The sequence below is a fragment of the Monodelphis domestica genome, chromosome 1 (assembly GCF_027887165.1).
Source record: "Monodelphis domestica isolate mMonDom1 chromosome 1, mMonDom1.pri, whole genome shotgun sequence".
NCBI classification, from domain to species: Eukaryota; Metazoa; Chordata; class Mammalia; order Didelphimorphia; family Didelphidae; genus Monodelphis; species Monodelphis domestica.
The window spans coordinates 88,866,412-88,892,397 of NC_077227.1; the positions used below are offsets into that span (position 1 = coordinate 88,866,412).

The following is a 25,986-nucleotide window of genomic DNA, read 5'->3' on the forward strand; positions in this document are numbered from 1 at the left end:
AGCTAAATCAATTGTACAAAAAAATCAAGTTATTCCCCAATTGACAGATGCTCAAGAGACATGACTAGGCAAATTTCAGATAAAGAAATCAAAACTATCAATAAAGCACGTGAAAAAGTGTTCTAAATCTGTCATAACCAAAGAAATGCAAATTAAAACAACTCTGAGGTACTACCTCACACCTAGCAGATTGACCAATATGACAGTAAAGGAAAATAATAAATATTGGAGGGGTTGTGGCAAAATTGAGATACTAACACATTGCTGGTGGAGTTCTGGAAGGCAATTTGGAGCTATGCCCAAAGGGCGCTAAAAGACTGTCTGCCCTTTGATCCAGCCATAGCACTGCTGGGTTTGTACCCCAAAGAGATAATAAGGAAAAAGACTTGTACAAGAATATTCATAGCTGCGCTCTTTCTGGTGGCCAAAAATTGGAAAATGAGGGGATGCCCATCAATTGGGAATGGCTGAGCAAATTGTGGTATATGTTGGTGATGGAATACTATTGTGCTCAAAGGAATAATAAAGTGGAGGAGTTCCATGGAGACTGGAACAACCTCCAGGAAGTGATGCAGAGCGAGAGGAGCAGAACCAGGAGAACATTGTACACAGAGACTGACACACTGTGGTGCAATCGAATGTAATGGACTTCTCTACTAGCAGCAATGCAATGATCCAGGACAATTCTGAGGGACTTATGAGAAAATGTTATCCCCATCCAGAGAAAGAACTGGGGGAGTAGAAATTCAGAAGAAAAACAACTGCTTGATCACATGGGGATATGATTGGAGATACAGACTCTAGATCAGGAGTCCCCAAACTTTTGACACAGGGGATCGGTTCACTGTCCCTCAGACCATTGGAGGGCCGGACTATAAAAAAAAAACTATGAACAAATCTGTATACCGCTGTCTGGGATAGTGGAGGCTGCAGCGAGGACTGTGATGGGCCTGTCACACCTTGCACACTTGCACCACTATTATCGGGCAACAGTATACACAGTGCAGAATCCCCTTCCCCAGATCATCACTCACCTTGCTGCCATCTTCCATTGTGCAGCCACATAATCCTTTGTGTGGTGCCTCGTTCTCAATCAGTTACTCTCAGAACAAGGCGCCACGCAAAGGATTATGTCACTGGAAGTAATACTGTAAGCGAGCGATGCTGCGCTTTGCGGCGCTGCCACATACAGTGCTCCTCCCACTGACCACAAATGAAAGAGGTGCCCCTTCCAGAAGTGTGGTGGGGACTGGATACATGGCCTCAGGGGGCTGCATGTGGCCCATGGGCCGTAGTTTGGGGACCCCTGCTCTAAACGACCACCCTAGTGCAAATATCAATAATATAGAAATAGCTCTTAATCAATGACACATGTAAAACCCAGAGGAATTGCTCACTGGCTACAGGAGGGGGTTGGGAGGAGGGGAAAGAAAGAATACAATTCATGTAACTATGGAAAAATATTCTAAATTAAATAAACTTTTTTAAAGAAAGAAATATAATGTACCAATTGCCTCCTAGAAAAATACAAAAAAACAAAAAATAAACCATACACACACATCAAAATGAGAAGTGCCAATAATATTAAAGTCAAAATCCAGGGCTTTCAAGTTAAAGAAAAAATAATGTAAGCAACCATAAAGACAGAATTCATGTACCAAGGAAGCAAAGTCAGGCTCACATACATACTTTAGCAAGCACCACTATAAAAGAATGGAGGCAAAGGATATAGGTTTACAACCAAGAATGACTTGATTAGAAAAAATTAGTAAAATCTTTTTTTGAGGGGGTAAAGAGGAGAATGGATTTTTACTGAGAGGCCTTTAAAGCATTCCTGATGAACAGACCAGAATAGCAAAGAACTTTGAAGTACAAAAGCAACATAAAAATGGTAAACATGAAGGAACAGTTAAAATGGTCTAAACAAGGGTACAGTTTATATTCTAATATAGATGATCCATGTGACTCTTCTGAACCCTATGATCAATATGGGTTGCAGAAAGTCTAATTATACAGAGAGCCTAGGAGGAGAACAAAAAATAATATATTTTGGGGTAATGGGTGGGGAGGAAAGAAAAATGAATTCACATAATCAGAGCGGAAAAATAGAAGTCTAAGCAAATGAAGAAGGGATGAGAAGAGGGAACTAAAAACTCATGTTTATCTGAACTGGTCAAAAGAGGGAAGAGTATACACATATACAAACACAAAGTTGGATACAGAAATACATTTCACAAATAGGGAAATGGGAAAACAGGGTAATAAGAGGGAAAGTAGATTAAGAGAGCGATTAGTACTAAGCAAATCTAAAGATGCACAAAAATATTTATAGCACCTTTTTTGTGGTAGTAAAGAATTGGAAACTGAAAATTCCTTCCATCAGTGGAGAAATGGCTGAAGAAGTTATGGTATATAAAAGTGATAGAATATTATTGTGCTATAAGACATGATAAAGAGGATTACTTCAGAGAAACCTGGAAAGATTTCTATGAATACAGAGCAGAACCAAGAGAACAATTTATACAATATAAAACAATTTTGAAAGACTTAGACAATATGATCAGCAAAATGTCCAATTATCATTCCAGAGAATGCATGATGAAATATTTTCTAATAAGGACTCAAAAATACAGAATGAGTCCCTTTTTCTTAGAATGGACAATATGAAAATTTGTTTTGCTTGACTATATATGTTCCAGGGCATCTCGTGGAGTCATTAGCTTCTACTTGCCAAATTCTATTTTTTAAGAAATTATTTTTGTCAGTCAACTTTTGTAGCTCTTTTTTCCATTTGTCCAATTCTGATTTTTAAGAGGTTATTTCCATCAATGTATTTTTATGTTTTGGTTTTTTTCTGTTAGACCAATTCTATCTAAGGTGGGTTTTTTTCTCTTTTTTTGTTGATGGCTCAGAGTGCAGAAGTGGAAGTAATATATAATAATACTGAAAAGATAGGTTGGGGCAAGATTGTGATGGACTTTAAAAGCTAACATAATTTATATTTGTGGACATACTGTGGACAACTGGAAGTCCCTGGAGCTTATTACTCTATGATTACTTTTAGTAATGGAGGAATGCAATTAAATGTGTTCAAAAACTGCATTGATGTATTACTCCATTATCTTTTTAATGTTCTTAGCACATAACAACATATATTGACTATCTACTAGACTCTAAGCTCTATGAGGGCAGGAATTATAAAACTTTTTATCTCCTCCAGTGCTTAGTTAAGCACATTAAATACTTAATAAGTCTGTTGGGGTGAAAAAATGAATAGTGGATTCTCAGCAGAAACTCCAGTTGTACCTATTCTTCATATACCAATATATTCTACAGATTAGGTTCCTTAGGAAAAGAGCTAATACTGTGACTCTGTGTGTTTTCCAGATTATGTTCACTTTGTATTAGTTCATATAAGTCTTTGCAGAATTTTGTTTTACTTCTCTGAAGTCTTGTATATGAAAGTCAAATTTTCTATTCAGCTCTGGTCCTTTCATCAGGAATGTTTAAAGTCCTCAATTTCAATAAATATCCATTTGCCCCCTTGAAGGCTTATACTCAGTTTTGCTGGATAGGTTATTCTTAGTTGTAAACGCAGCTCTTTTGTCTTTCAGAATATATTCCAAGTTCTCCAATTCCTTTGATGTGGTAGCTGCTATATCTTGTATGATCCTGATTGTGCTTCACAGCATTTGAGTGGTTTCTTTCTAGTTGCTTAAAGGATTTTTTCTTTGACCCAGTATCTCTGGAATTCAGTTAAAATATTCCTGGGAGTTTTCATTTTGGATCTCTTTCAGGAGATATCAGTAGTCTTTCAAATTCTATCATCTTCTGGTTCTAAGAAATTAAGGAAATTTTCCTTGGTAACTTCTTGACATATAATATCTAGGCTCTTTTTCTGATCATGACTTTCAAGTAAACCAATAATTCTTAAATTCTCTCTCCTCAATCTATTTCCCAAGTCAGATTTTCCAAAATTTCACATTTTCTTTTCATTCTTTTGATTGGTTTATTGTTCCTGGATATTTCAGGGAGTCATTAGCTTCTACTTGCCAAATTCTACTTTTTAAGGAATATTTTTGTCAGTCAACTTTTGTTTCTCTTTTTACCATCTGTCCAATTCTGATTTTTAAGAAGTTATTTTCATTAATGAATTTTTATGGGGGGGTTTTCTTGGACCAATTCTATTTAAGGTTTTTTTTTTTCTTTTTCCCTTATCTTACAAGCTATTTTCATAATCATCTCTCTTAATTCTAATGGTTCCTCTACCACTCTTATTTTATTCTGAAAACAATTCTTAGCTTTTTCAGGAATTCTTGTTGGGCTTGTATCCAATTCTTATTTTTCTTGAATGCTTTGTTTGTAGCTATTTTGACTTCATTGTCTTCTTCTGAGTTTGGGTCTTGATCTTTCCTATCATCAGAGAATTTTTTTTATAGTCAGGTTATTTTGGGTTTTTTTGTTCATTTTTTCCACTCTACTTCATGATTTGGAACTTTGTACTGTTGGGTTGCTCTCAGCATAGGGGGAGAGGGGCTCTGTCTCAGGCTTCAAACTTTTTCCACACTGCTGTTTTCAGAGCTAGTTTAGGGGTGGGGGGGTTAACTTTTTTTTTTTATGTTTCCAAGATGGTGTGATCTGGTGACAGATAAAGCCTATGTTCTTTGGGTCTGCACTCTTTACCCAGGTCCTTACCCAGGAAGGACTCCTGATCCTTTGGGATTGTGAGCCACCCACAATTCTAGAGGATTGATGAGGAAGAAATTTATGACAAAGAGGTGATGTATAATGACATACATTTTTTGGATACGGCCAACATGGGAATTTCTTACAGTACTTTTTCCTTCTTTTTTTTCCTTCTGCAATAGAGGAGGTTGGCATGAGAGAAAGGAAAAGAGGAGAGAAGGGAGGAAAGAACGAATGAAAGAAAGAGGAAGGAGAAAGAAGGGAGGGATTTTTTCAACATTTTTCCTAATTACTTCTGAAAACTATTTTAGTTTTCTAAAATTTCAAGTTCCAAATTCTCTCCTCCCCCCCCCATGACAGTAAAAAATATGAAATAGGTTATAGATGTGATAGTATACAAAACATAGTTCTATATGTGTCATATTGTGAAATAAGACACATCAAAAAAAAATAGTATGCTTCAATCTACAAGTAGACTCCAGATCTTTCTCTAGAGATGGATGGATAGCACTTTTCATTATGAATCCTTTGGAGTTGTCTCACATCATATCACTGAATATAGCTGGTCATTCACAGCTGACCATCATATAATATTGCTGTTTCTGTATACAATATTCTTCTGGCTCTGTTCACTTCATTTTGCATCTTTCCATTACGTCTTTTTAGATTTTTCTGAAATCATTCTGCTTGTCATTTCTTATGGCACAATAGTATTCCATACAACATACAAAGCACAAATTGTTCCGTTATGTGGTATATGTGTCCACGAAGTGTCAAGTATACCTCTTGCTGATGCCACCTGCAAAGCATGGCTAAGGCTAAGTAGAGGAGCTTTAATGAAGACCCTGGATCAGTGAATACTATATCCCTGAAAACATTTCACAACCCTGCTCTAAAAGGATCTCTGGTCCTGACACAGTGTGGCAGAATGCAAAGAACCCTGGGAGATTCATAATGCTAGCAAGTGGCAGAACCAGAATTTGAAGGATACCAAGTCTTTCCTGAGGACAAACCCAGATAGAATCCTTCCACTATACTAACTGGCTTCCAGTGTGAGCAAGATAGCTTCTTTGGGTTTCAACTCTTCATCTGAAAATGAGGGGGCTAAAATAGGTGATCTCTGAAGTCACATCCAATTAACACATCCTGAGTCAGTGGCAGAGGTGCAAGTTGAATATAAGACTTCTAGATCTGACTTCATCCTCCTCCTAGGCTTGAAGATTGCATATCTTCTCTACTTCCTCTTCTAACCACAACCAAACTATACCACCTGTACCCTGGCCATCCTCATCTTCCTCCCGCCAGAATCTGAACTCTATTCCTGGGACCCCAAGTTCTGACAAATATGCTTTTGCTGTATCTTGACTTGAATGGGGCCTCTACATCACTTTCCAGACATTTCTGAACCAATTGCTTGCATTCTTCTCCTCTTGGAGTTTGCTATCTTCTCTCATTAGAATGTAATCTCCTTGAGGGCAGGGACTACTGTGCTTATATTTCCATCCTTTTCATTTAGCACCATACTGGCACAAATAATGATTTTTTTCATTTATTAAATTGAGTCATTCACATCTCAATACTATTCCTTGTGTTTATATAGTTATTTTAAAACTTTCTTCAATGGATCTGTAAAATCACTAACTTACACAAACCTCATGAAGTATGATTCCTATCCACATCTATTCATAAATCTTTCATAAAGGATCTTCCCAGTTGTATTAGGAACTTTCCTCTAGGCCTTTATTTTTTTTTTTAAATCTTTACCTTCTGGCTTAGAATTGATACTGTGTATTGGTTGAAAGACAGAAGAGTGGGAGAAGCCAGGCAATGGAGGTTGTGATTTCACCAGGAACAAACTAGGAAGTATCTGAGGTCAGATTTGGACCCAGGACTTCCCACTTCTAGGCCTGGTTCTCAATCCACTGAACCACCTAACTACTTCCCCATCTTTTAATATTTCAATTATTTGTACAGAATTTGGGCCATCAATGTATTATCCATGACTGGGTAAAAGAACATATCTCTTTTTTCAATTAATTATACATTTCCTTACATCATTTATTGCATGAAAATCATTATTGGCAATAGTCTACTTATTACATGTATACCATGTTATCATCTATGCCATGTTATCCATAATTTTGATTTTTTAGAGATTGTAACGCTCCATTATTTATATTGGCATATGGCATCAGCAAAATAATGTTACTGTTATTGACAAAGTAATAATTACTAATATCATTTATATAGTACCTACTATGTACTAGACACTGTGCCAAGTCAGTGAAAATGTTTGGTCAGGAAATGTATTGTTTGTTGTTAAGAGCAACAGCAAGGAGACCAGAGTGTTCCAGAGTCCATGCAGGAAGGGGGGAAAGTTATGAAGGGCTTTAAAAGTCAAAGGATTTTAAATCTGATGATGGGGGCAAGAGGAAATCACTGGAGTTCACTGAATAGGATAGTAACATGCTTTAGAAAGATAGCTTTAGTAGCTTCCCCATGCCTGGAATGCTCTTTCTTCATCTCCATCTCCATCTCCTGGCTTCCCTCAAGTCACAATTAAAAACCTCACTTTTCATTTGGGACTCCAGAGGACTAATGTTTTGGAGATAGAGTTACATTCAGATATGACCAATATACTGATCTATTTTGCTTGGCTATATATATTGTTATAAGTGTTTTACCAGGGTTAGAGACTTTAGTGATGGAAAAATTTGAAGAGAAAAAAGACAAAATAAAAAACAACAGATTTTTGTTTCAATACTAACTAGGGATCACTGAAAATGCAGCACAACCATAATCCATCCTATTTTATTCTTCCTATTCAATGGACCTAACTAAATATGAATTGTTATTGCTGTCCAAGAAAATTGTACTGCTGAACTAACAATGATCAACCCATCCAACTATATGTAAAAATGTAGACAATGCAAAGTCTTCATTTCTTTTCCTGTGTGGTGTTTGGCAAATCTCTTGAAAGACCACAGATATCACTGAAGTGGTCCTGTAGTATCCTGATAGATTAATGAGATCATCTCAGAAGTACTATGGTGATACTTCACTTCGGTATGGTCATGACTCTTAGTTCTTAAATTATACTTGTACTAAAGCACTTCAATATACATGCTGAGGTTCCCTCATACAAATAACCTAACTTCTCAGTTTCTTGATTCTCTTAAATCCCATTATCTATTCTTCCATTTCACTTCAGCTATACATAACCCACAAGCATTCCACTTTTTTTTTTTTAAATCATCAAACCTCTTAAACTGCTTTATCTGATCATGGCCTCCTACCACCCTTCTCCTGGCCCCTAATCCCTCCTAAATTTATCCTTCATACTCATTCTGGCTTCGAATCCTTTCATACTTTCTCAGGCCATCATTCCTGCTGACTTTACTTTCCCCTTCCCAATCAAGCCTCCACAACTCCTGTGCCCTACTCTCAAAATCACCTGACCCATCATTGTTCATGCCTTGACAAATCCAAACCCTGGATTACTCCCACTATTTCCTCTTCTGCTCACATAATGCTGAATAAAGCTGGCAAAAGTCACAACGAAGCTCTAAGTTCACTATACATTTGTTAGCTAAACAAAACGGACTCTTATTAAAACAAGGAAATTTTTTCTCTTCCCCAATTGATTTCTCTCACACTCCACAGAGACCATTCCAAACTTTCTTGTCTTTCCTCAAACCCTAGAACAAACTTTCAACCTATATTCTCCCTTTCACAGTTGAACCCTTGGGGGGATGTCTATACTCTCTCTACTTCCTTTCCCTCTCTCTCAACTCTTGCAAACTGGTTTCAAACTTCATAACCCAGATAAACTGCTACCTCCAGTTATCAATGACCTCAAGTACCAATTGGTCTTTTCTCAATCTTCATCCTTTTTGACCTCTGCAGCATTTTTCTCTATTATCACATCAATGCTCTCAAAGTTTTTTTTTTCCAGTCTCAGCTGTTCCTTCCTAGTCTCCTTTACTGACTTCCATATCATGCCCCCTAACTGGGAATAAACACCAAAACTGTATCCTGGGCCTTCTTTTCTTCTCTCTACATTCTCTCACTTACTGACCTCATTGGCCCCCAAGGTGTTATTTCTATGCAGAAAACTCACAATTTACATCCTCTCCTCTATTCCAGTTCCACATAAATTGCTTATTACATACACATCTCAAATTCAGTGTCCAAAAGAGACTATATATTTTCCCCAAAAGCAACTCTCTCTCTTCCAAATGTCCCTATTTCTATTGAGGGCATCACCCAGCCTTCCATTCTCCCAGGTCACATCAGTCTTACTCATGATCCAATATATCCAATTCCAATGGCTAAATTTTAGTCTTTTCTTCATCCCCATCTCTCACATTTGACCCTCCCTATAATCACACAAACCACAATCTTAACACAGTAGATTACAATTCTTCTATCTGGTGAATTTTCAAATGAACTGCTAGGGAACACTTTAGCAGTTTCTGTAAGATTATAACCAAGTGTGCCAGTCGTAAGAGAGAAGAAAGTTATGTCTATTGACAAAGGTTAGCTGAAACAAAAAGAGTAATTGTTCTTGTCATTAGTCACTTCAAAAAATATTTTATATTGCAACTAGTTATTTACTTTAATTGATTGGTTAGGTAGGTAGCTAAATAAACAAGTACAAAAAAATTCTTCATTAGCAGGCTTATTCCTTTTTTGAGATAGGGAGGAGAAAGAGAGGGATAGGAAGAATGAATATGAATAAAGGGTAGGAATCACTATGAGGGATCAGAGGCCAAAACAGTTCTTACCTGAAATTGAGACACTGTGAAAAAAACAAACAGTAAAACAATTTAATTCTTGTTGTTAGTGTGAGAAAAAAAGAGTTCTGGAACCAATATAAACATTCTAACGTTGGATGATACAGTAAGAATAGGACTTTAAATGCCTATCCTTTGACCCAGACATACCACTGTTGGGTTTGTATCCCAAAGAGATAATAAGGAAAAAGACTTGTACAAAAATATTTATAGCTCCCTCTTTGTAGTGGCAAAAAATTGGAAAATGGGGAATGGCTGAACAAATTGTGGTATCTGATGGTGATGGAATACTATTGTGCCAAAAGGAATGATGAATTGGAGGAATTCCATATGAACTAGAAAGACCTCCAGGAATTGATTCAGAGTGAGAGGAGCAGAATCAGGAGAACATTATACACAGAGACTGACACATCATGGCACAATTGAATGTAATAGACTCCTACCAGTAGCAATGCAATGACCCAGGACAATCCAGAGGAACTTAAGAGAAAGAACCCTATCCACATATAGAGAAAGAACTGTGGAAATAAAAATGCAGAAGAAAAACATATGACAGATCACATAGTTCAATATGGATATGATTAGAGTTTTGATCACTCTACTGCAAATATGAATAACATGGAAATAGGTTTTGAACAATGATACGTGTATAACCCAGTGGAACTGCTTGTCAGCTTCAGGAGGGGGAAGGAAAGAGCAAGGAATGGGGGGTGAGGGAATCATGAATCATGGAACCATGGAAAAATATTCTAAATTTAAAAAAAAAATTTTTAATTAATAGAACTTTTAAGTGAAAGCCAAATTCCAACTTCTGAGGCTCATTTGAGGAGTAATATTACCCCTTCTGGAAACCTGATTAAACTGATCTAACAATTCTGATTTTATCTTAAACAGTAACCAATCTTCAGTTTTACAGTAAAAATTAACATCAACAATCTTCAGGAATGAAGATAATTTCAGAGAAACCTCAAAAGATTTATATAAAACTGTTGTAGAGTGAACAGAACAAGGTGAGGAACATTTGCAATAACCATATAGTAAAGCCAAAAAAACTTTTAAGACTTAAGAATGCTGATGAACATAATGGCCAACAGCAATTACAGAGGACAAATGATGAAACATGAAACCCATCTTCTAACAATGAGGTAAGTGAAAAGTGAAACTTCTTTTTTCAAAATTGCCAATTCAGGAATTTGTTTTTATTTGCCTGTATACATGTTTATAATGGACATTCTGGTTTTCTTTCCTTCACATTTGGGAAGAGGGAGAAATAAAAGGAAGGAAAGGCAAATTTTCATTGATTGAAAAACAAAATTTTTTTTTCAGGAATTAAGAAAAGAATGCCTTGTTTACCCAGAAAACCAGAATGCCCTGTGGGGAGTAAAATGAAACAAAGTACCTACAGAAGAGGAACTAAAGTGACATAATTCTCCATAATCTATACATTTAAGTGGTAGAAACTCTCCCTCTTCATTTAGACTCATAACCATCCACTAATCAAATATGTAGGTTAGTTTTCTCACTTATGTGTAATTGACATATTAATCCCACATCCTTCCACCCAATGTAACCAAATTAGAATATGCCTTCCTAATTCTTAACTTGAAAACAGTATTGAAAAAAATCTTTATTTTTTCCTCCCAAGAGTCAGCTGTTGTAATGAGAATAAATGAGGGGAAAAAATTCCTTTCAGCAAAACTAAACAATACATCAACCAAGTCTGACAGTATATGTAATGTTCCACTGCCATTATCTCCTACCTCTATAAAGAGAATAGGAAATCACATTTTCTTTTCTCTTCCTTGAGGCCAACCCAAGTCATTATGATGAGGGTGGTGATGAAAGGATCAAATGAAAGTACCCTGAAAACTTCCTCTAATTCCTTCAGGGGGAATATATGTTCTCTTGATTGCTTACTGCAGAGTGCTACTGCATTCATAGTGTATAGTTTTTATAGTCCTGCTTAAATCATTGAATCAGTTCGTCTAAGTCTTCCCTCCTTTTCTATACTCTTCATAAATGTATTGTTGCTTACATTTCTGGCAGAGTTCTGAATTAATCCAGCCATTCTGTAAGGTTATCTGATGGAGATGGAATACCATGGGGCTGTAAGGTGTGATGAACTGAAGGATTTCTATATGAACTGGAAAGGCCTTCAAAAACTGATACAGAGTGAAATGAGCAGAACCAGGAGAACATTGTACACGGAAAGTGAACCACTGTGGAACTATTCAATGTAATGGTCTTTACAACTAGTAGCAATACAATAATCCAGGACATTCCTGAAGGACTTATGAGAAAGAAGGCTATCCACATTGAGAGAAAGAATTATGGGAGTGGATAGTAGAAATAGAAAAGAAAAACATATGACTTTGTTTATATGGTTATATGATTTGGGGTTACAGTTCTATGACAAAACTGAATAATATGGAAAAAGGTATCAAGTGATAACATTTGTACAACCCAGTGGAATTGCTTAACAACTCTGGGAGGGAGTAGGGAAGAGAGGAGAGAAAGAAAATGAATCATGTAAACATGGAACAATAATTTTTTAAAATGAAAAAAAATTTTTTTTCAAGAGAATCAGTCCGAGTTGAAATTCTGCCTCTATCAAGAAAAACAGTGTCCCAAAAACTACTGTACTAAGACTTTTGAGATACCTGTAAACCTTAGACAAGTCAGTTAACCTCTACTTCTTTGTAACAAGGGGGAGAGAAGTACGAGTTTGGAAGATAATAATAAAAAGAGGTGGGATAAAGAAAAAAACTAACATTTTTAAGTATGCAGAAAATAAAAAGTTTACAAGGGAACACAAAACAGGACAATGTTGTTAGTACCTTGTTGAATTTAAAACACACTAAAAACATTAGGGCCTTGTTTTATGCAAACTCAACATACTCAAATTGAAGTATACATGATTGGCAATCAAAGAAATAAAGACAGAAAAATATGTAAAATAAAAATTTTAATTACACTAAATCTGCCTCACTTTCCCAAGCAGCTGGTTCACTCAATCCTGCTCATTCTCTGAGAAATGTTAGACTGAGTCATTAGATTGTTTTGCACCAAACATTCGCTCCCACATCAGTCTTTGCCCAACATTCTCCTTGTAATAAGTCACATGCTTAGTTATGTTTGTATAAGAAATACTTACTAAATAATGGGATTTGCAATCATACTCGATTTTAACTTAAACAAAGGGTCTTGCAAAGTACTGTTGTATAAAATGATATCCTACTGGGGTTCCACATAGAACACTTTCATATTCTTTGTACATTGAAATGTTTTTATATAATTAAGCTCTTAATGGAAAAAAAATTAAGATTAGTGAAATAAAGAAAAAATAGTCAGTTACTCTTTCTGTATATCAATATCTTCAGTTGTCAAAAGAGATTACCAAAGTCTGAACATTCTTGATCATGTAGCGGGTTCATCAATATAAAGCACGAGGTAACTTTTTTTGTATTAATGGATTCCTTTGACAGTCTGATGAAACATCCTCCCTTCTCAAGAATGTTTTTAAATGCATAAAAAAAAATTACAACGGAAACCAATTATAATGAAATAGTTATCAAAACACTTTAAAAAGTTAAAGAATGGTTAGAGTCTCAGAGCAACAGTAGAAAGAGGTGGTGATAAGAGAATCAAATGACCTTGGAAATTTCCTCCAATTCCTTTGAGGGGCATTGATTCTTTGGATATCTGTACGGTTCTATGACTGCTGTTGTATGTGTCAAAGTTGAAAAACAGGTCACTGGGGGATTGGAACAATAATTACCTTTGCCTCAGATTCAGCTCAGAACCATATATCTGTCAGATGAACTTATCAATATGAGAGATGGAGAATCACATGATACAATTAATTTGAAAGCATTTCCCCAAAAAGTCCAATATATGAATGTAAAAAGTTATTAATACTGAGAAATAGAATTATCTTTCATAAGATGACTCAGTTCACAGACAGGCTCATTTATTCATTCAACAAACATTTATTGCATGTCAACTATATGTAGGCATTTTGCTGAACACTGGAGTCAATAGAAAAATGAATTATACACAGTTGTTACTTTTGAGTACTTTGACCAATTCACACAGCTAATAAATGTCAGGGCTTTAAATACAGGTCTTCTGATTCTAAGCCCAGTATATCAACCCACACATAGTATAGTTTTATTTCTTTAACAACTTGCATGACCCCTAGAGAAGAGAAATGTTATTTTTTTTTAAATTGTGCAGGTGGAAATATTACTGATAAATATTTTACAAGCCTGAAAACATACAAATAAGCACCATAGTATGCTTTTAAAAATTTTAAGATGAATCCTTTGATAGATCATAAAGAATGACCATCCTGAAGCATGCTCTTTTAATTATTCTACTGAAATAGTTTTTAGAAAACAAAATGCCAACTCCCTATCCATCCCTAAAAAAGCCCATTAAAATTTCTAACCAAAAATGAGTGCAGGAAACTAGAAATGGCATTGTCCTTAAATAATGCTGATAGTTCCTGCATTTTTCTGTACAACTTTTTTTGCTTAATGAGTAAAGTTAAATAGTGTCTATATTAACTCTAAATTTCTTGCTTATTAATAGTCAGTGTCACCACTTTCATGTGATTCAAATATACTTGCTTTGTATGTGACTGAAGTACAACATACTCACAAAAAAAAAAGTAATTTGACATAAAAATAGGGAAGGGAGGGTGTTGTAGGGAGGGTGGTCAAAAGCGGGAACATATTACTTAACTTTGTAATGATAATTACCTGAGCACAAAGAAGATTAGAAGAACATTCTATACTGGATACCATCCAGAAAATTAAATCTATGTTGCAGCCTTAATACATCTGAATACTTGGAATTGGCAGAAAAACATCTATTCTATGAATAATGGCCCCTATGATCCCAGAGGACAGCAGTACATGAATTAAAAAAAAAAAAGTCTCAAGCCTTTCCCAAAATGGTGCTAATGTTCCACTGAAACTTAATTTTATAATTTACTGGCAGTCAAGATGGCAGGAAATAAAATAATTTGCTATATTCTGCACAACAAACCCTGCTTTTCCTAGGAAGGGGTAATTATCCTCATAAAAAAAAAAGCAAGAAAAAAATACGCCATCTCATATTAAGCTAAAGTCTCATCAAGAAGAGAAAAAGTGCCTCATTACATGTAATTACCAGGGAATTAGAAACATCATTTAACTAAATGAGCGAATAATGCTCAGGATATTGAAGAAACTTGCCTGCACTTCTGCAGAGCACTCTAAGTCCCATTACAAAAATTGCCCCTCTTTAATGGAATAATTTTAGGCCTCGTCTGCCTTGCTTTAAAAATAAAGAGCTTCAGAGAGGCAGAAAGAGGCTGAAACTGCCACAAACAACTGTTGAAAGGAGCTGCAGAGCAAGGCCGTCTCTCCTGGATACCAGGATTTAGAATGACTCATAATCTCACATAATAATGGAAACTGATTTGAAGAAAGAATTACCCCTTTTTTAATTGTACTTCCTCAAGACTGTTATAGAGGATGGATAACAGATGAAAGATTCTGAGGCTTGGGATGCTATATCCATGTTCTTTCACAAAGGTAGTTTCATCTAATGTTCACTCAAAAAACAAAATTATGACATACCTGCAGATTGGCCTTTATTGTGGCATGTCAGAAGGTAAATAAAACTAACAATTATCAATATAGAAAAAAATATTGTAAGTGAAATCAGAATCAGACACTAGAGGTTTAATTCCACTCCTAGATGCTCATGCATACGTATTTCTCCTTTTAATTTGGCATTTATATATTTGTTTCTACTATTTTGCTGCCTAGTCTTGCCAAAAAATGAGAAGAGATTTCTTTTAAAAAGATAGTAAGAGTAGAGGTTGTAATTTTTAGACTACTCTATACTTTCACACACAGAATACAAAGTTGTTCAACCTATGTAAAATACATGTCCCTTAAACTTCAGCCCTGACAGAGATGTATTCATCTGTGAGAGATGTGAGATATATGTGAGAGACAACACAGGGGTAGCATGGAAAGATCTCACTCAGTCTGAATGCTGACTCCAATACTTAGTGGCCAACTCTGTGACCATGGGTAAGGCATTTAATATCTGCAAACTTCATTATTCTCATCTAAAAACATCTACTTTACAGGGCTGCAAGTAAATAGAACCTAGCAACCTGGTACCTATGACTTTTGTCAAGTCCTTTCATCTATCTGGCATTCTTTTCCCCCATCTGTAAAATGAAGGTTTGGACTAAACAATATAATGTCCTTTCCAATTCTATGAGCCTATAAAATGAAGATAATACTTGTACTACCTACTTCACAAGGTTGTTGTGAAAAAAGTGATTTATAACATAAAGCACCACATATACAAATTGTTCTATTACTAATTCTTCTCCTCCCCTACCTCTTCTGTACTTTTTTATCATGCAGATGGCAAACATTACTCTGGGTATAGCACAAGTGAATGAAGCCAAAAAATAACAAGAAATCCAAATGCTAAAAATCTGTTTTTATAGTACTATAAGTAGTGTTTGACAGACATATATTGTTATAAAGTTTCAAGTTAGGTAAACAGGAAAAGCAGGGAACATGAAGCTAAGCCTTAACTATTGTCCTTGTGGCCATATGTGACTTCTTTTCTTCCTTCTGAGACCTTGCGCAAATCACTCCAAACCTTTTTGAGACCCAGTTTCCCTAAGACAAAGGAAGAAAAATAAACATTCAGTTATTTATAGGGGTAAGATGAAAAAGAATGAACTAAAAGCAATGAAAAGACTTAAAAGAATGAAATATGGTGATGGTTGACAACAGATAAATGCAACGTAGGCATTTTAAAGTCCCACAATAAAGAAGGGATTTATTCTGCAACTTACTGAAATGTCCATAAAATTTAAACCTCTGTAGGTCACCTAGCCACCCACCCACCACTGGTAAGTTTTTGTTCTCGCCAACAACCATCTCTTTTTCTAAACACATTTTCTGCAAGAAATTTTACTTTTTGTATGTGGTTTACTCAATACCATACCCTATTTGTAACCAGCATACATCTCTACTATCTTATGAATTATCTACAATTTTATTTTTATTTTTTGGAGATCCAGACATACAGAAACCCTGGAAGAATGTTGCTTTTAAGAGGATGGGAGTTTGCATCAAAGAAAAAGCTTAAAATCACTGAAAATGCAGTATAATTTCCCAGATGCAATCCAGCCTATTCTCTTCCTCCTATTTTTATATTTATTTTAGTTAGTCCTATGATTTCATTAACATGTAAACTCCTAGTAAAGAAACTCTACTAATGAAGATTGAAAGTATTCTGCAATTTATAGACATAATGAGAATTGTAGGCAACTAGGTAGTACAGTAAATAGAAGTCGAGATCTGGCTTCAGGAAGAACTGAATTCAAATCTCTCAAACATTTACTGACTGTGTTCCTAGGCAAGTCATTTAACCTCCTCTACCTTGATATTCTCATTTGTAAAATAATAGCACTCACCACCCAAGGTTGTGAAGATCAAATGAAATGTCAAGCATTTTATAAACATTAAAAAACTACATACACACATACAAATTATTGAGTTGCCTGGGACAAATAAGAGGTTAAGTAACTTGCCCAAGAATCACACAACCAGTAAACAGTAGGGAGACTCAAACCCAGGACTTTAAAACTCCATGTTCAGCTTTTTATTCTATGCTCTACTGCCTCTGAACATGTATAATATCCTCAGTTTACTGAGTTAACACACAATATCTTAGTTAACTAACTAGTATAGTCTGAGGAATAATAGTTTCTTGGTATTACGGTCCAAGTTTATTTTTTTTCCCAAACCTTTTCCTTCTGTTTTAGAATAAACACAAGTATTGGTTACAAGACAGAGGAGCAATGAGGACTAGGCAAGTGGGGTTAAGTGATTTGCCCAGGGTCACACAACTAAGAAAAATGTATGAAGCCAGATTTGGACCCAAGTCTTCCTGGCTGTAGGCCTGGTATTCTATCCACTGAATATCCTACCATAAATTTCCTGGTCCTGTAGAATTCTGCAACAACAATCCAGGAAACTTCCATAGAATGAAAATTGGGGACCAACTTAAGTTTTCATGGTTCTATTCTGCACACTCCAATGAAAAGACCTTGGTTGTTTTATAGTTTTATAGCATGGGGATGATCCAGCTAAGACCTACCAGTCTCAAAACTTGAAGTATAGAACAAGTGAAGGCATCTAGATAGCACATGGATAGAGTACTGATGCTGATCTCATCTTCCTGAGTTCAAATCTAACCTCAAACACTTACTAGCTGTGTGAATCTGAGTAAGCCAGGGAACCCTGTTTGCCTCAGATCCTCATCTAGAAAATGAATTTAAGAAAGAAAGAACAAATTACTCTGATATTTGTGCCAAGAAAACCCCAAATGGAGTCACAAAGTCAGATACGACTGAAATAATTCAGCAACAATAGGACAAGTGATAGAATTCAAAACAAAAGATCAAGCTAAGCTTGAAAATGATCACCTTTTTTTTTAAACCTACAGCCAAGAATCTGCACACTCCTCCCCATTCTACTGCAGAGGTAGGAGGGGAAGGGGAAAAGAGTTCCTATCATAGAAAACAATGAACATACTGTCACATTTTTAAAATATATTGATCAGTTTTATTCAAATTTTCTCCATTATAATTATCTACTAAAACAGAGAGGGGTTGCATTGATAGGGGAAAGACCAATACTAATGAAATCAGAGATCCCTGAAATACTGGATTGTTATTGCCAAGTAAAATCTTAGAGAAAGGATTGGGAAAAATGAGCCTCCTGAGTCATCACCCATAAAATAACATCCAGTTATTTGATCTGCCATGCTCTGCAGCTCTGCCCAGTTTTAACTCCACTGAACAAGACGCTCCTAACCAGGTCAAGATTATCATTTCTAATCTCAACCATTCTGCTAAACAAGACGACTATCACCATCTCCCTGGGACACTCTCTCATCACACTAGAGGGCAAAGGGGCGGGGGAGGGGGGTACCTGCCTCCCAATGCCTTCCTTCAGAAATTGGACTTTCTGATCACTACACTCAGCATCTGCTGCCCTTGCTGGTTTCATTTTCATAGAACCAAAAGGCTTCTGAGCCAAGTACTATGGCCCCTCTCTTGATTCTTTTTGTTGTCTCCCTTCATTAGATTGTAAGCTCCTTGAGAGCACTAACCATATTTTTATTAATTGTTTCCCAAGCACATAAATATCCACAAAAATAGGTACTCCATGAGGTTTAGGGAGGGGAGAAATAGAGAAAATGCTCACATACACTGATATTAACCTATTTAGAGTCACATCAGAAAAATAATGGGAATAAGCTTTCTTCTAAGTATACAATTAAAGCCTTTTATTCAAAATCTAGTCTTACCATTTAGTTCCTCAAATACAGATAGGAAATATGAACTTTAACTGGCTATTTGGAAAAGATGAAAAAAGAGCTGTTTTCCTATTTTTTCTCTCTGCATTTCTGAAATGCATATTTTAGATGCTTCAAGATCAAACTGAGTCAATCTGAGTAGATGTTTAAAAATTTCAGTTGTATCCAACTTGTGACTCTGAAATGGGGTTTTCTTGGCAAAGATACTAGGAATGGCTAGCCATTTCCTTTTCCAGTTCATTTTACAGATGAGGAAACTGAGGAAAATATGATTAAGCAATTTTCCCAATCATACACAGGCAGTATTTATCTGAGGCTAGATTTGAACTCTGGAAAATGAATTTCCTGATTTTAAGCTTGGCACTCTATCCACCATACCACTTAGCTGCCCATAAGTTCTAATTATAAAGATATCAACTGAAAAAATCAATTTATTTAAAGGAAAATAACACTGGAAGTTCTACATCCAAAGAAAGTAGGTGGCACTGTAGTACACAGAGCCCTCATCCTGGATCCAAGAAGAACTGAATTCAAGTCCTTTCTCAAATTCTTAATAGCTGGGTACTCCTGAGCAGTCTCTTAACCTGTCTGCCTTTACTTCTTCATCTGGGTCATGCTCTTCCCAAAGTTCAGCTAGCTTTGGGAAGAGGCATGACTCAGGAAATTATCAAATCTGGCACCTATCATTTTCCCATTAATGCCTATAATACAGAAAGGAGACAAGCTAAAGTTTTGGTTCTGCCACTATGTAGCTACATAGGGAAAACAGGACCACTGGACACTAAACTATTTCTTAAGATCTTTCCAATTGAGGCTTTCAGAGTCTATGAAGTGGTATATTCACAAGTTGAAGAGGGACTGGAAATATCCACATCAACAAAAACCCTTCAAAGAACTGAAGGAGATCTTAACAGTACAAAGTGGCATGCATAAATGCTCTTCTTCTATGTCAGACTTGAACTTTAAGCTATTTTCCTAAAAATAAGGATAAGCAGGCATCCAATTATTCACACATTATTTCCCACCTTCCTAGTGATTAGTGGCACACTTTAAAAATTAAATGATCAGACTTGTACCTTGAAAATTCAAAAATATGGCCTACTATATTCATATTGTGTTTATACCATCAAAAATAAAGCCCTCAATTCTCTCAGATAATAAATAGCAGTTATCTGAGGAGATGATAGGTAACAATGGAATGGCATGAAAGTGGGGTTTCAAATTTTATTAAACTTATATAAAGATCCCAAAGAAATTAAGTTGTAACAGAAAAACTGTGCAGGCCCCAAGTTGAATCTTATAAGAATAAATTCCATGACAACAAACTTCTCTATTGGAATCAGAAAGTTTCCAAGCCCTCCAAGCACTGATAATATATTCCAGCTTCAGGCACAATATGAAATTAATAGTTGGATCCAGTCAACTTTACTTTGTTCCAAAGCTAAAAGGTCATAAACTTAATCAATTAATCAAAAAGCATTTGTTTAGTATAGCTGCTATGTGCCAGGAATTGTGCTAGGCTTAGGGATTCAAAGACAAAAATTATACAATCCCTTGCCCTCAAGGAGCTTGTTTCAAAAATATGGACAGGCAGATCAAGCAACATAAAACCATTCCCACTACAGGTAAATCCACTCAACACTACATGCCCTAAGGCAGATCAGATTGATTAGCTTCATGCACAAAGGACCCTAATTTCTAAGCCATCATGAAACACAATAAAGGATTGAATATATGTGATCAAAGAAGACAAACTAATGATCAGAGAAGTCAAATACTGCAGAAATCTACAGAAACTGCAGAGGACTGCCTGCCTATTCTTTAAGTGTATCCCTCTCACCCTATTGTTCTTAAAGATTTGCTGTTAGCATCAAGTTTGGCACAAGAAACTTTAAAGAATGAAACCTTCCGAAAAAGATAGCCCTTTGCATTCACTTCTAATCCTCTACCTTCTCTTAATTAAGTATAAGATACTTAAAAGTTATTATTCACATCTTTGGGGAAATCATATGTTTTAATCATAATTACATTATAAATATTTCATGATATATATCTTGGTCATATAATTAAGAATAAAAAATGTAATTCCCAAAAGATACTAAATAATTCAAATCACAGATAATGTGATTAGGATCATGATTTAAATGTGGTCAAAAGGTATATGCTAAAAGATTTCAAATCTGATCTTTAAAGAATTATTTTGCAACTCAGTTGTCCTCATAAAGAAAAATAAATTTTTAATTGGTAGAGATTGATTTGTTGAATCTTGAAGGGGAAAATAATCATTTTCAAAGCAAATTTAAGAAAAAGAAGCAAAATAATTTTTAAATTAAAAAAAAAAAAGAATCAGAGTCAGGAACCATTGCCCATAACAAAGAATCAGGTTCACTTGTCCTCATTAGAAACAGAGCCCCCAGCAAAGAGCTAGGCAGACACATATTAGATGACCAATAAATTAATATTTGATAGATTAACTGGTTGAAAATCTCTCATTCATATCCAGCAAAGTAACCAATAATTCACATTTATGTTTCTTTTAACAATTTCTATAACCTGTGAGATAGTATAGTGTAGTGATGGCAAACCTATGGCACAGGTGCCAAGGATGGCATGAAGAGCAGTCTGTAGGCATGCAGTTGCATCATGACCCCCTACCAGAGTTCATTACTTGAAACATAGAGGGATTCAGAAACTGCTCCCCATTCCCTCTCCACTATGCCTGAAGACATTTTTTCCACATCCCCTAACCCTCTGTCCAGCAGTCCAATGGGAATGCTTTCTCCCTCCCCAGTGTTGGGTAATGGCTGGCCTCCATGTGCCCTACCCCTGCTTCTGGCACTTGGTTGGGGGAGGGGGGGAGTACAGCATGTGGCCTCGGGGTAGGGGGCAAACCCAACACTTGGTCTGGGGTGGGGGTGAGGGCAGGGCCTGGCTCTCCATCTCTAAAAGATTCACCATCACTCATATAGTGCAAACAAGCAATTTTACAGATGAAGAAACTCAGTGAGGTCAAGTGCCTTGCCTACGGTCACATAGCCAGTAAGTGACTAACTTCATGTGTCCCCACCCCCACAAGCCAAAATAGGAGATTAATTTATAAGATTTCAAGCTAAAAATCTTTGAATCAAGTCAAGTCAAAAAAAGCACTTCTTATATGCCAGGAACTGTGCTCTTTGGCTATAAAGAAAGGCAGAAAGAGTTCTTCCTTTCAAAAGGCCCAGAAACTAATCAAAATTAATTCCTCTAACCCCTCATTTTACAATTTAGGAAACTGAGGCTAAGAAGTTAAGTGACTGGCCCAATGTTAGACTACAAATTAAGCAATAGAGCCAAGATTTAAGGCCATCATTCAACTTCAAATTAAAATCTTTCCACTAAGTCATGGACAAAACAGAAACCCAGCTTTCTTGATTCGAATCCAATTATTCTTCTCACTATACCACATTGATTCTATAACATGGTTTATGAAAAGATGGAATAATAATGGTTCTATCCTCTAGTCTTCAACCAAACAGAATCAACGCTGCCACCTCTTTTATAGGTGAAAAAATAGATTCTGGAAAAAAATGGCAGGTGGGTTTTTAAAAGTCACATAACAATTTAAGTTAAGAATCTTTAAAGAGTTAACAGAAATATATTACCACAAAAATTAATCTGAACCTTTCCTATTTCCATCGCTCAATAGTACCCAATCTAATGAAATACTGAAAAAGAAACAATTACTAACGCATTACCATAATAAAATACTTTTACAATAAACCAAATTTATTGGGAATCAAAGATCACATTGTCCAAAGCTGTATGCAATACTTTACCAGAACCATACAATCTTTGGCTAAAAGAGACCTTGGAGATCATTTAACCTAACTCCTTTGTTTTATACATAATGAAACTAAAGCTTAGAGAGGTTTAATTGCCCTGGCTCAAGATCCAACAATTGTTCCCTATTTCTCCCTTTTTTTCTCTCCCAAAAATAAACCAAGTAAAACAACAGTGATAATAGAGGACTCTTGGACCCATAACCTCTTAAAGTGGATTCTATTTTTGGCTTGCATAGATCAAGCTGAAACATTTCCTATCAGTAACTTGAAAATAATAACAATTCATTCATGCTAATTCATCAGTACATAGTAAGCCCTTATGTTAAAACTATTGAACAGTTATAAAAATCTATAAAATGGGGGTGAGAGAAACTAATTAAATGACATTTTTAGGCTATGACTTTTTAAAACATAAAACTAAGCAAATTACATTTCAGAAGTATGATCAACTAAATTTCTATAGTCTCACTGATTACCAATTTTCCCAAGTGAAAAGAACAGACCAAAATTAACATTTCTAGCATTAATAAAATGAGGTCCAGAAACATTATATGATCTGCCTAAGACCACATTAATTAGCAATAGACCAATACTAAATCTAAACTTTCTGATTCTAAGTCATACTAAGTTGGGCATGATTTTTGTTGCAGGGATAAGATCATATTTCTTCAAACATATTTTTTCTTTCTTCAAAATTTCCAAAGACCTAAAAAACCTATTACATCAGTCTGCTATAATTATCTTATTAATATGTATGTATTTAATTGATGTGGCAAAAAAAACCAAACAAACACTAATTCTGAATGTACACAGTCCTCTGAAATCCCAGAGGCATATTCAGTTCAAGCCAAACTGTGGACAAAAGTGTGGGATAATACTAGGACTAAGAGCAATTTCCTAAGCAATTGGCGGGCTGAGTCACTTGAAAATGAGCAGATTTTAATTTTTTAATGTACTGACAGTAAAGTGCACTATTTTATCATGTGCTTAAAAAGCCCAATTATTTCACAGTACACTCAAACTGCATCAGAACCAGAGCTGTTCCTTGTCTGCATGCAACAGACTGGTTTTATAATTGCTGCAGAATTGCAACTGGACTGTTTTATGCCAAACAGCACAATAGAACAGCAGCATACATTTTTAAATGAACACTAAAGAAAAAAACTTTCACTGTGCTTTGTTGGCACCACTACTGTTGAATTCTATCTGAAAAGAATGAAAATGAAAGAACTATCCTATATTGTTTGGAGACTGATAAAAAGAAAAAGCTATGTATGTCCCAATATTATAAAGACTGCATGATTATCAGTAAGCAATGACCAAGAGAAAAAGTCCACTCAATAGCACACTATTGTAACATTCAGGGCACAGATGCCACTTGGCTTCTAATACCATAGTTATGAGCCTCTTATGAGGGACAACTTGTGATTTTTTTCCCCCTACAAGCAGTCAACAATGATGGATGATTCTATTAAAAAGGCAGCTATGACTCCGTGTTTTCTGTAAGGGCCTCAACATTCAGTAAAAGGCAATGACTTAAGGAGCTTTTTTAGATCTCAATTCCTGATGAAAAGTCAGTATAGCCTTTGTTCAGTTGGTCCTCATATAAGTCAGGAGATCTGTTTCATATGATTTCTTCAGTTTCTAATCCTCTTGCCTTTATATTTCTAGAAAGCTAATAAAAAATTAATCTTCTCATAAAAGCAAGGACTGTATTCTACTTAAAAATATTCAAGGTTCAGACACTACTAGCATGGCTACTTCCTGGTTTCAACTAAATCATCTTTCTGTGGAACCAGTTCCCCATAAAATGTAAAACTGCTAATTATCTTAAATAGTAATAGAACCTTAAAGATGAATATAAACTAACTAAAAGTTTTTCCAAGATGACCAATATCCAAAGGAACATACTCCATACTTCATCTTTGTCAGAATTAGTTTTAAAATCCTAGTAAAAAGTTATTCTCTGTGCTGATAAGAGAATTGATTAAAAAATGAAGCAAAAGACATTTGAGTTTGTACTTACTAATTAATTGTCAAGCTAGCTCTAAACAATTTCTCCTCTAGGAATCCTTTATAATTAGGAAAAGGTAAGAAAATCAAGGAATCAAATAAATGAAAAAGAACCTGAAAAGATATCCAATTTAGTCTCTCAAACATAAATTACCTCTTCAGTATCCTTCAAAAAGTGGTTATGCAGTCTCACATTGAACATGTTAACATTAGTGAGGTTTGCTTTCTTCTCCATGAATATGTCCAAGTTGCAACAAAGTCCTCAAAAACTTCAACAAAGTCCTCCAAAGATTTTTCAAATTTTATGTGGGCACAGATACTACCAGAAAGATGCCAGATAGCATTATTATTACCAAGTCTTAAACAAGAAAATGAAGACCTTAGGGACATAGTTTTCTGCTTTCAACTCTGCTGCAAAATCAATTGAAAGGTTTCAGAATGGAGTGGAAAACTTGGAAAGTAAAGAGCTGGTTAATAAGTCATTTAAGGTTGACATATGTATTTTGGACTATAGCTAAAAAAACTGGCTTGGGATGGAGTATGTACAGTAACAGCAACCAGGATAATGAAGGGCCTTTAACTTTTGCAGTAAGAGGATTGGTTGAAAGAAAAGGGGATGTTTAACCTGAAGAGAATACAGGATACCTGTCTGCAAGTATGTTAAGGGCTACCATGTGAACGGATTAAATTTTTTTTTTTTTGCTTAGTCTCACACAGTAACAGAGAACAGAAATTTAAAAGCAAACAAAGGTAGGTTTAGGCAAGGGGTAAGAAAAAGCATCTTAACAATTAAGAGTCAGATGCAATGTGTTGTTTGGCAGAGTAGGTTTACTTTTTCTAGAGGTCTTCAAGAAAAGGGAGGTAAGGACTTTGGTACAAAGTTAAAAGGATTCTTATTTGAACAGAGACTGGACTGGATAGCTCTGAGGTCACTTCCAATTGTGAAATCCTGTGAATCTGAATGCTTCTCTATTGACCAGGAACATGCTATCCTATCAAGACTGCCCATTTCAGTTTTGGATAAACTTGTTGTGAAGTTCTTTCTTATTTTGAAGATAGAACTTCCAACATAAAAATGCTCCTAGTCCTATCCTCTAATACCAAGCAAAACAAATTTAATTTCTCTATTACTAAGAAAATAGCATTTGAAATTTAAATTTTCAAAATTTTGGCATGAAAACCCAGAATTTAAATCGGGAGATGTTTATAGCTTCTCTGTTAAATCATCAATATGCCTATTGAAATATTATGTCTGCATA

General features: G+C 35.5%; 1 protein-coding gene across 4 annotated transcripts in view; it reads right to left on the reverse strand.

The window, feature by feature from the left end:
* Positions 1-25,986, reverse strand: part of BUB3 (BUB3 mitotic checkpoint protein) — an 86,554-nt gene that overhangs the window by 32,175 nt on the left and 28,393 nt on the right. For 2 of the 4 annotated variants that reach the window (XM_056802851.1, XM_056802860.1), the window contains exon 8: positions 13,452-16,180. The exons of the other annotated variants lie outside the window; for them this stretch is intronic. In XM_056802851.1, the coding sequence (XP_056658829.1) occupies positions 16,150-16,180 (31 nt within the window). In that variant the 3' untranslated portion in view covers positions 13,452-16,149. Of the gene's footprint in view, positions 1-13,451; positions 16,181-25,986 lie in introns of those variants that run through there. 4 annotated transcript variants of the gene reach the window in all.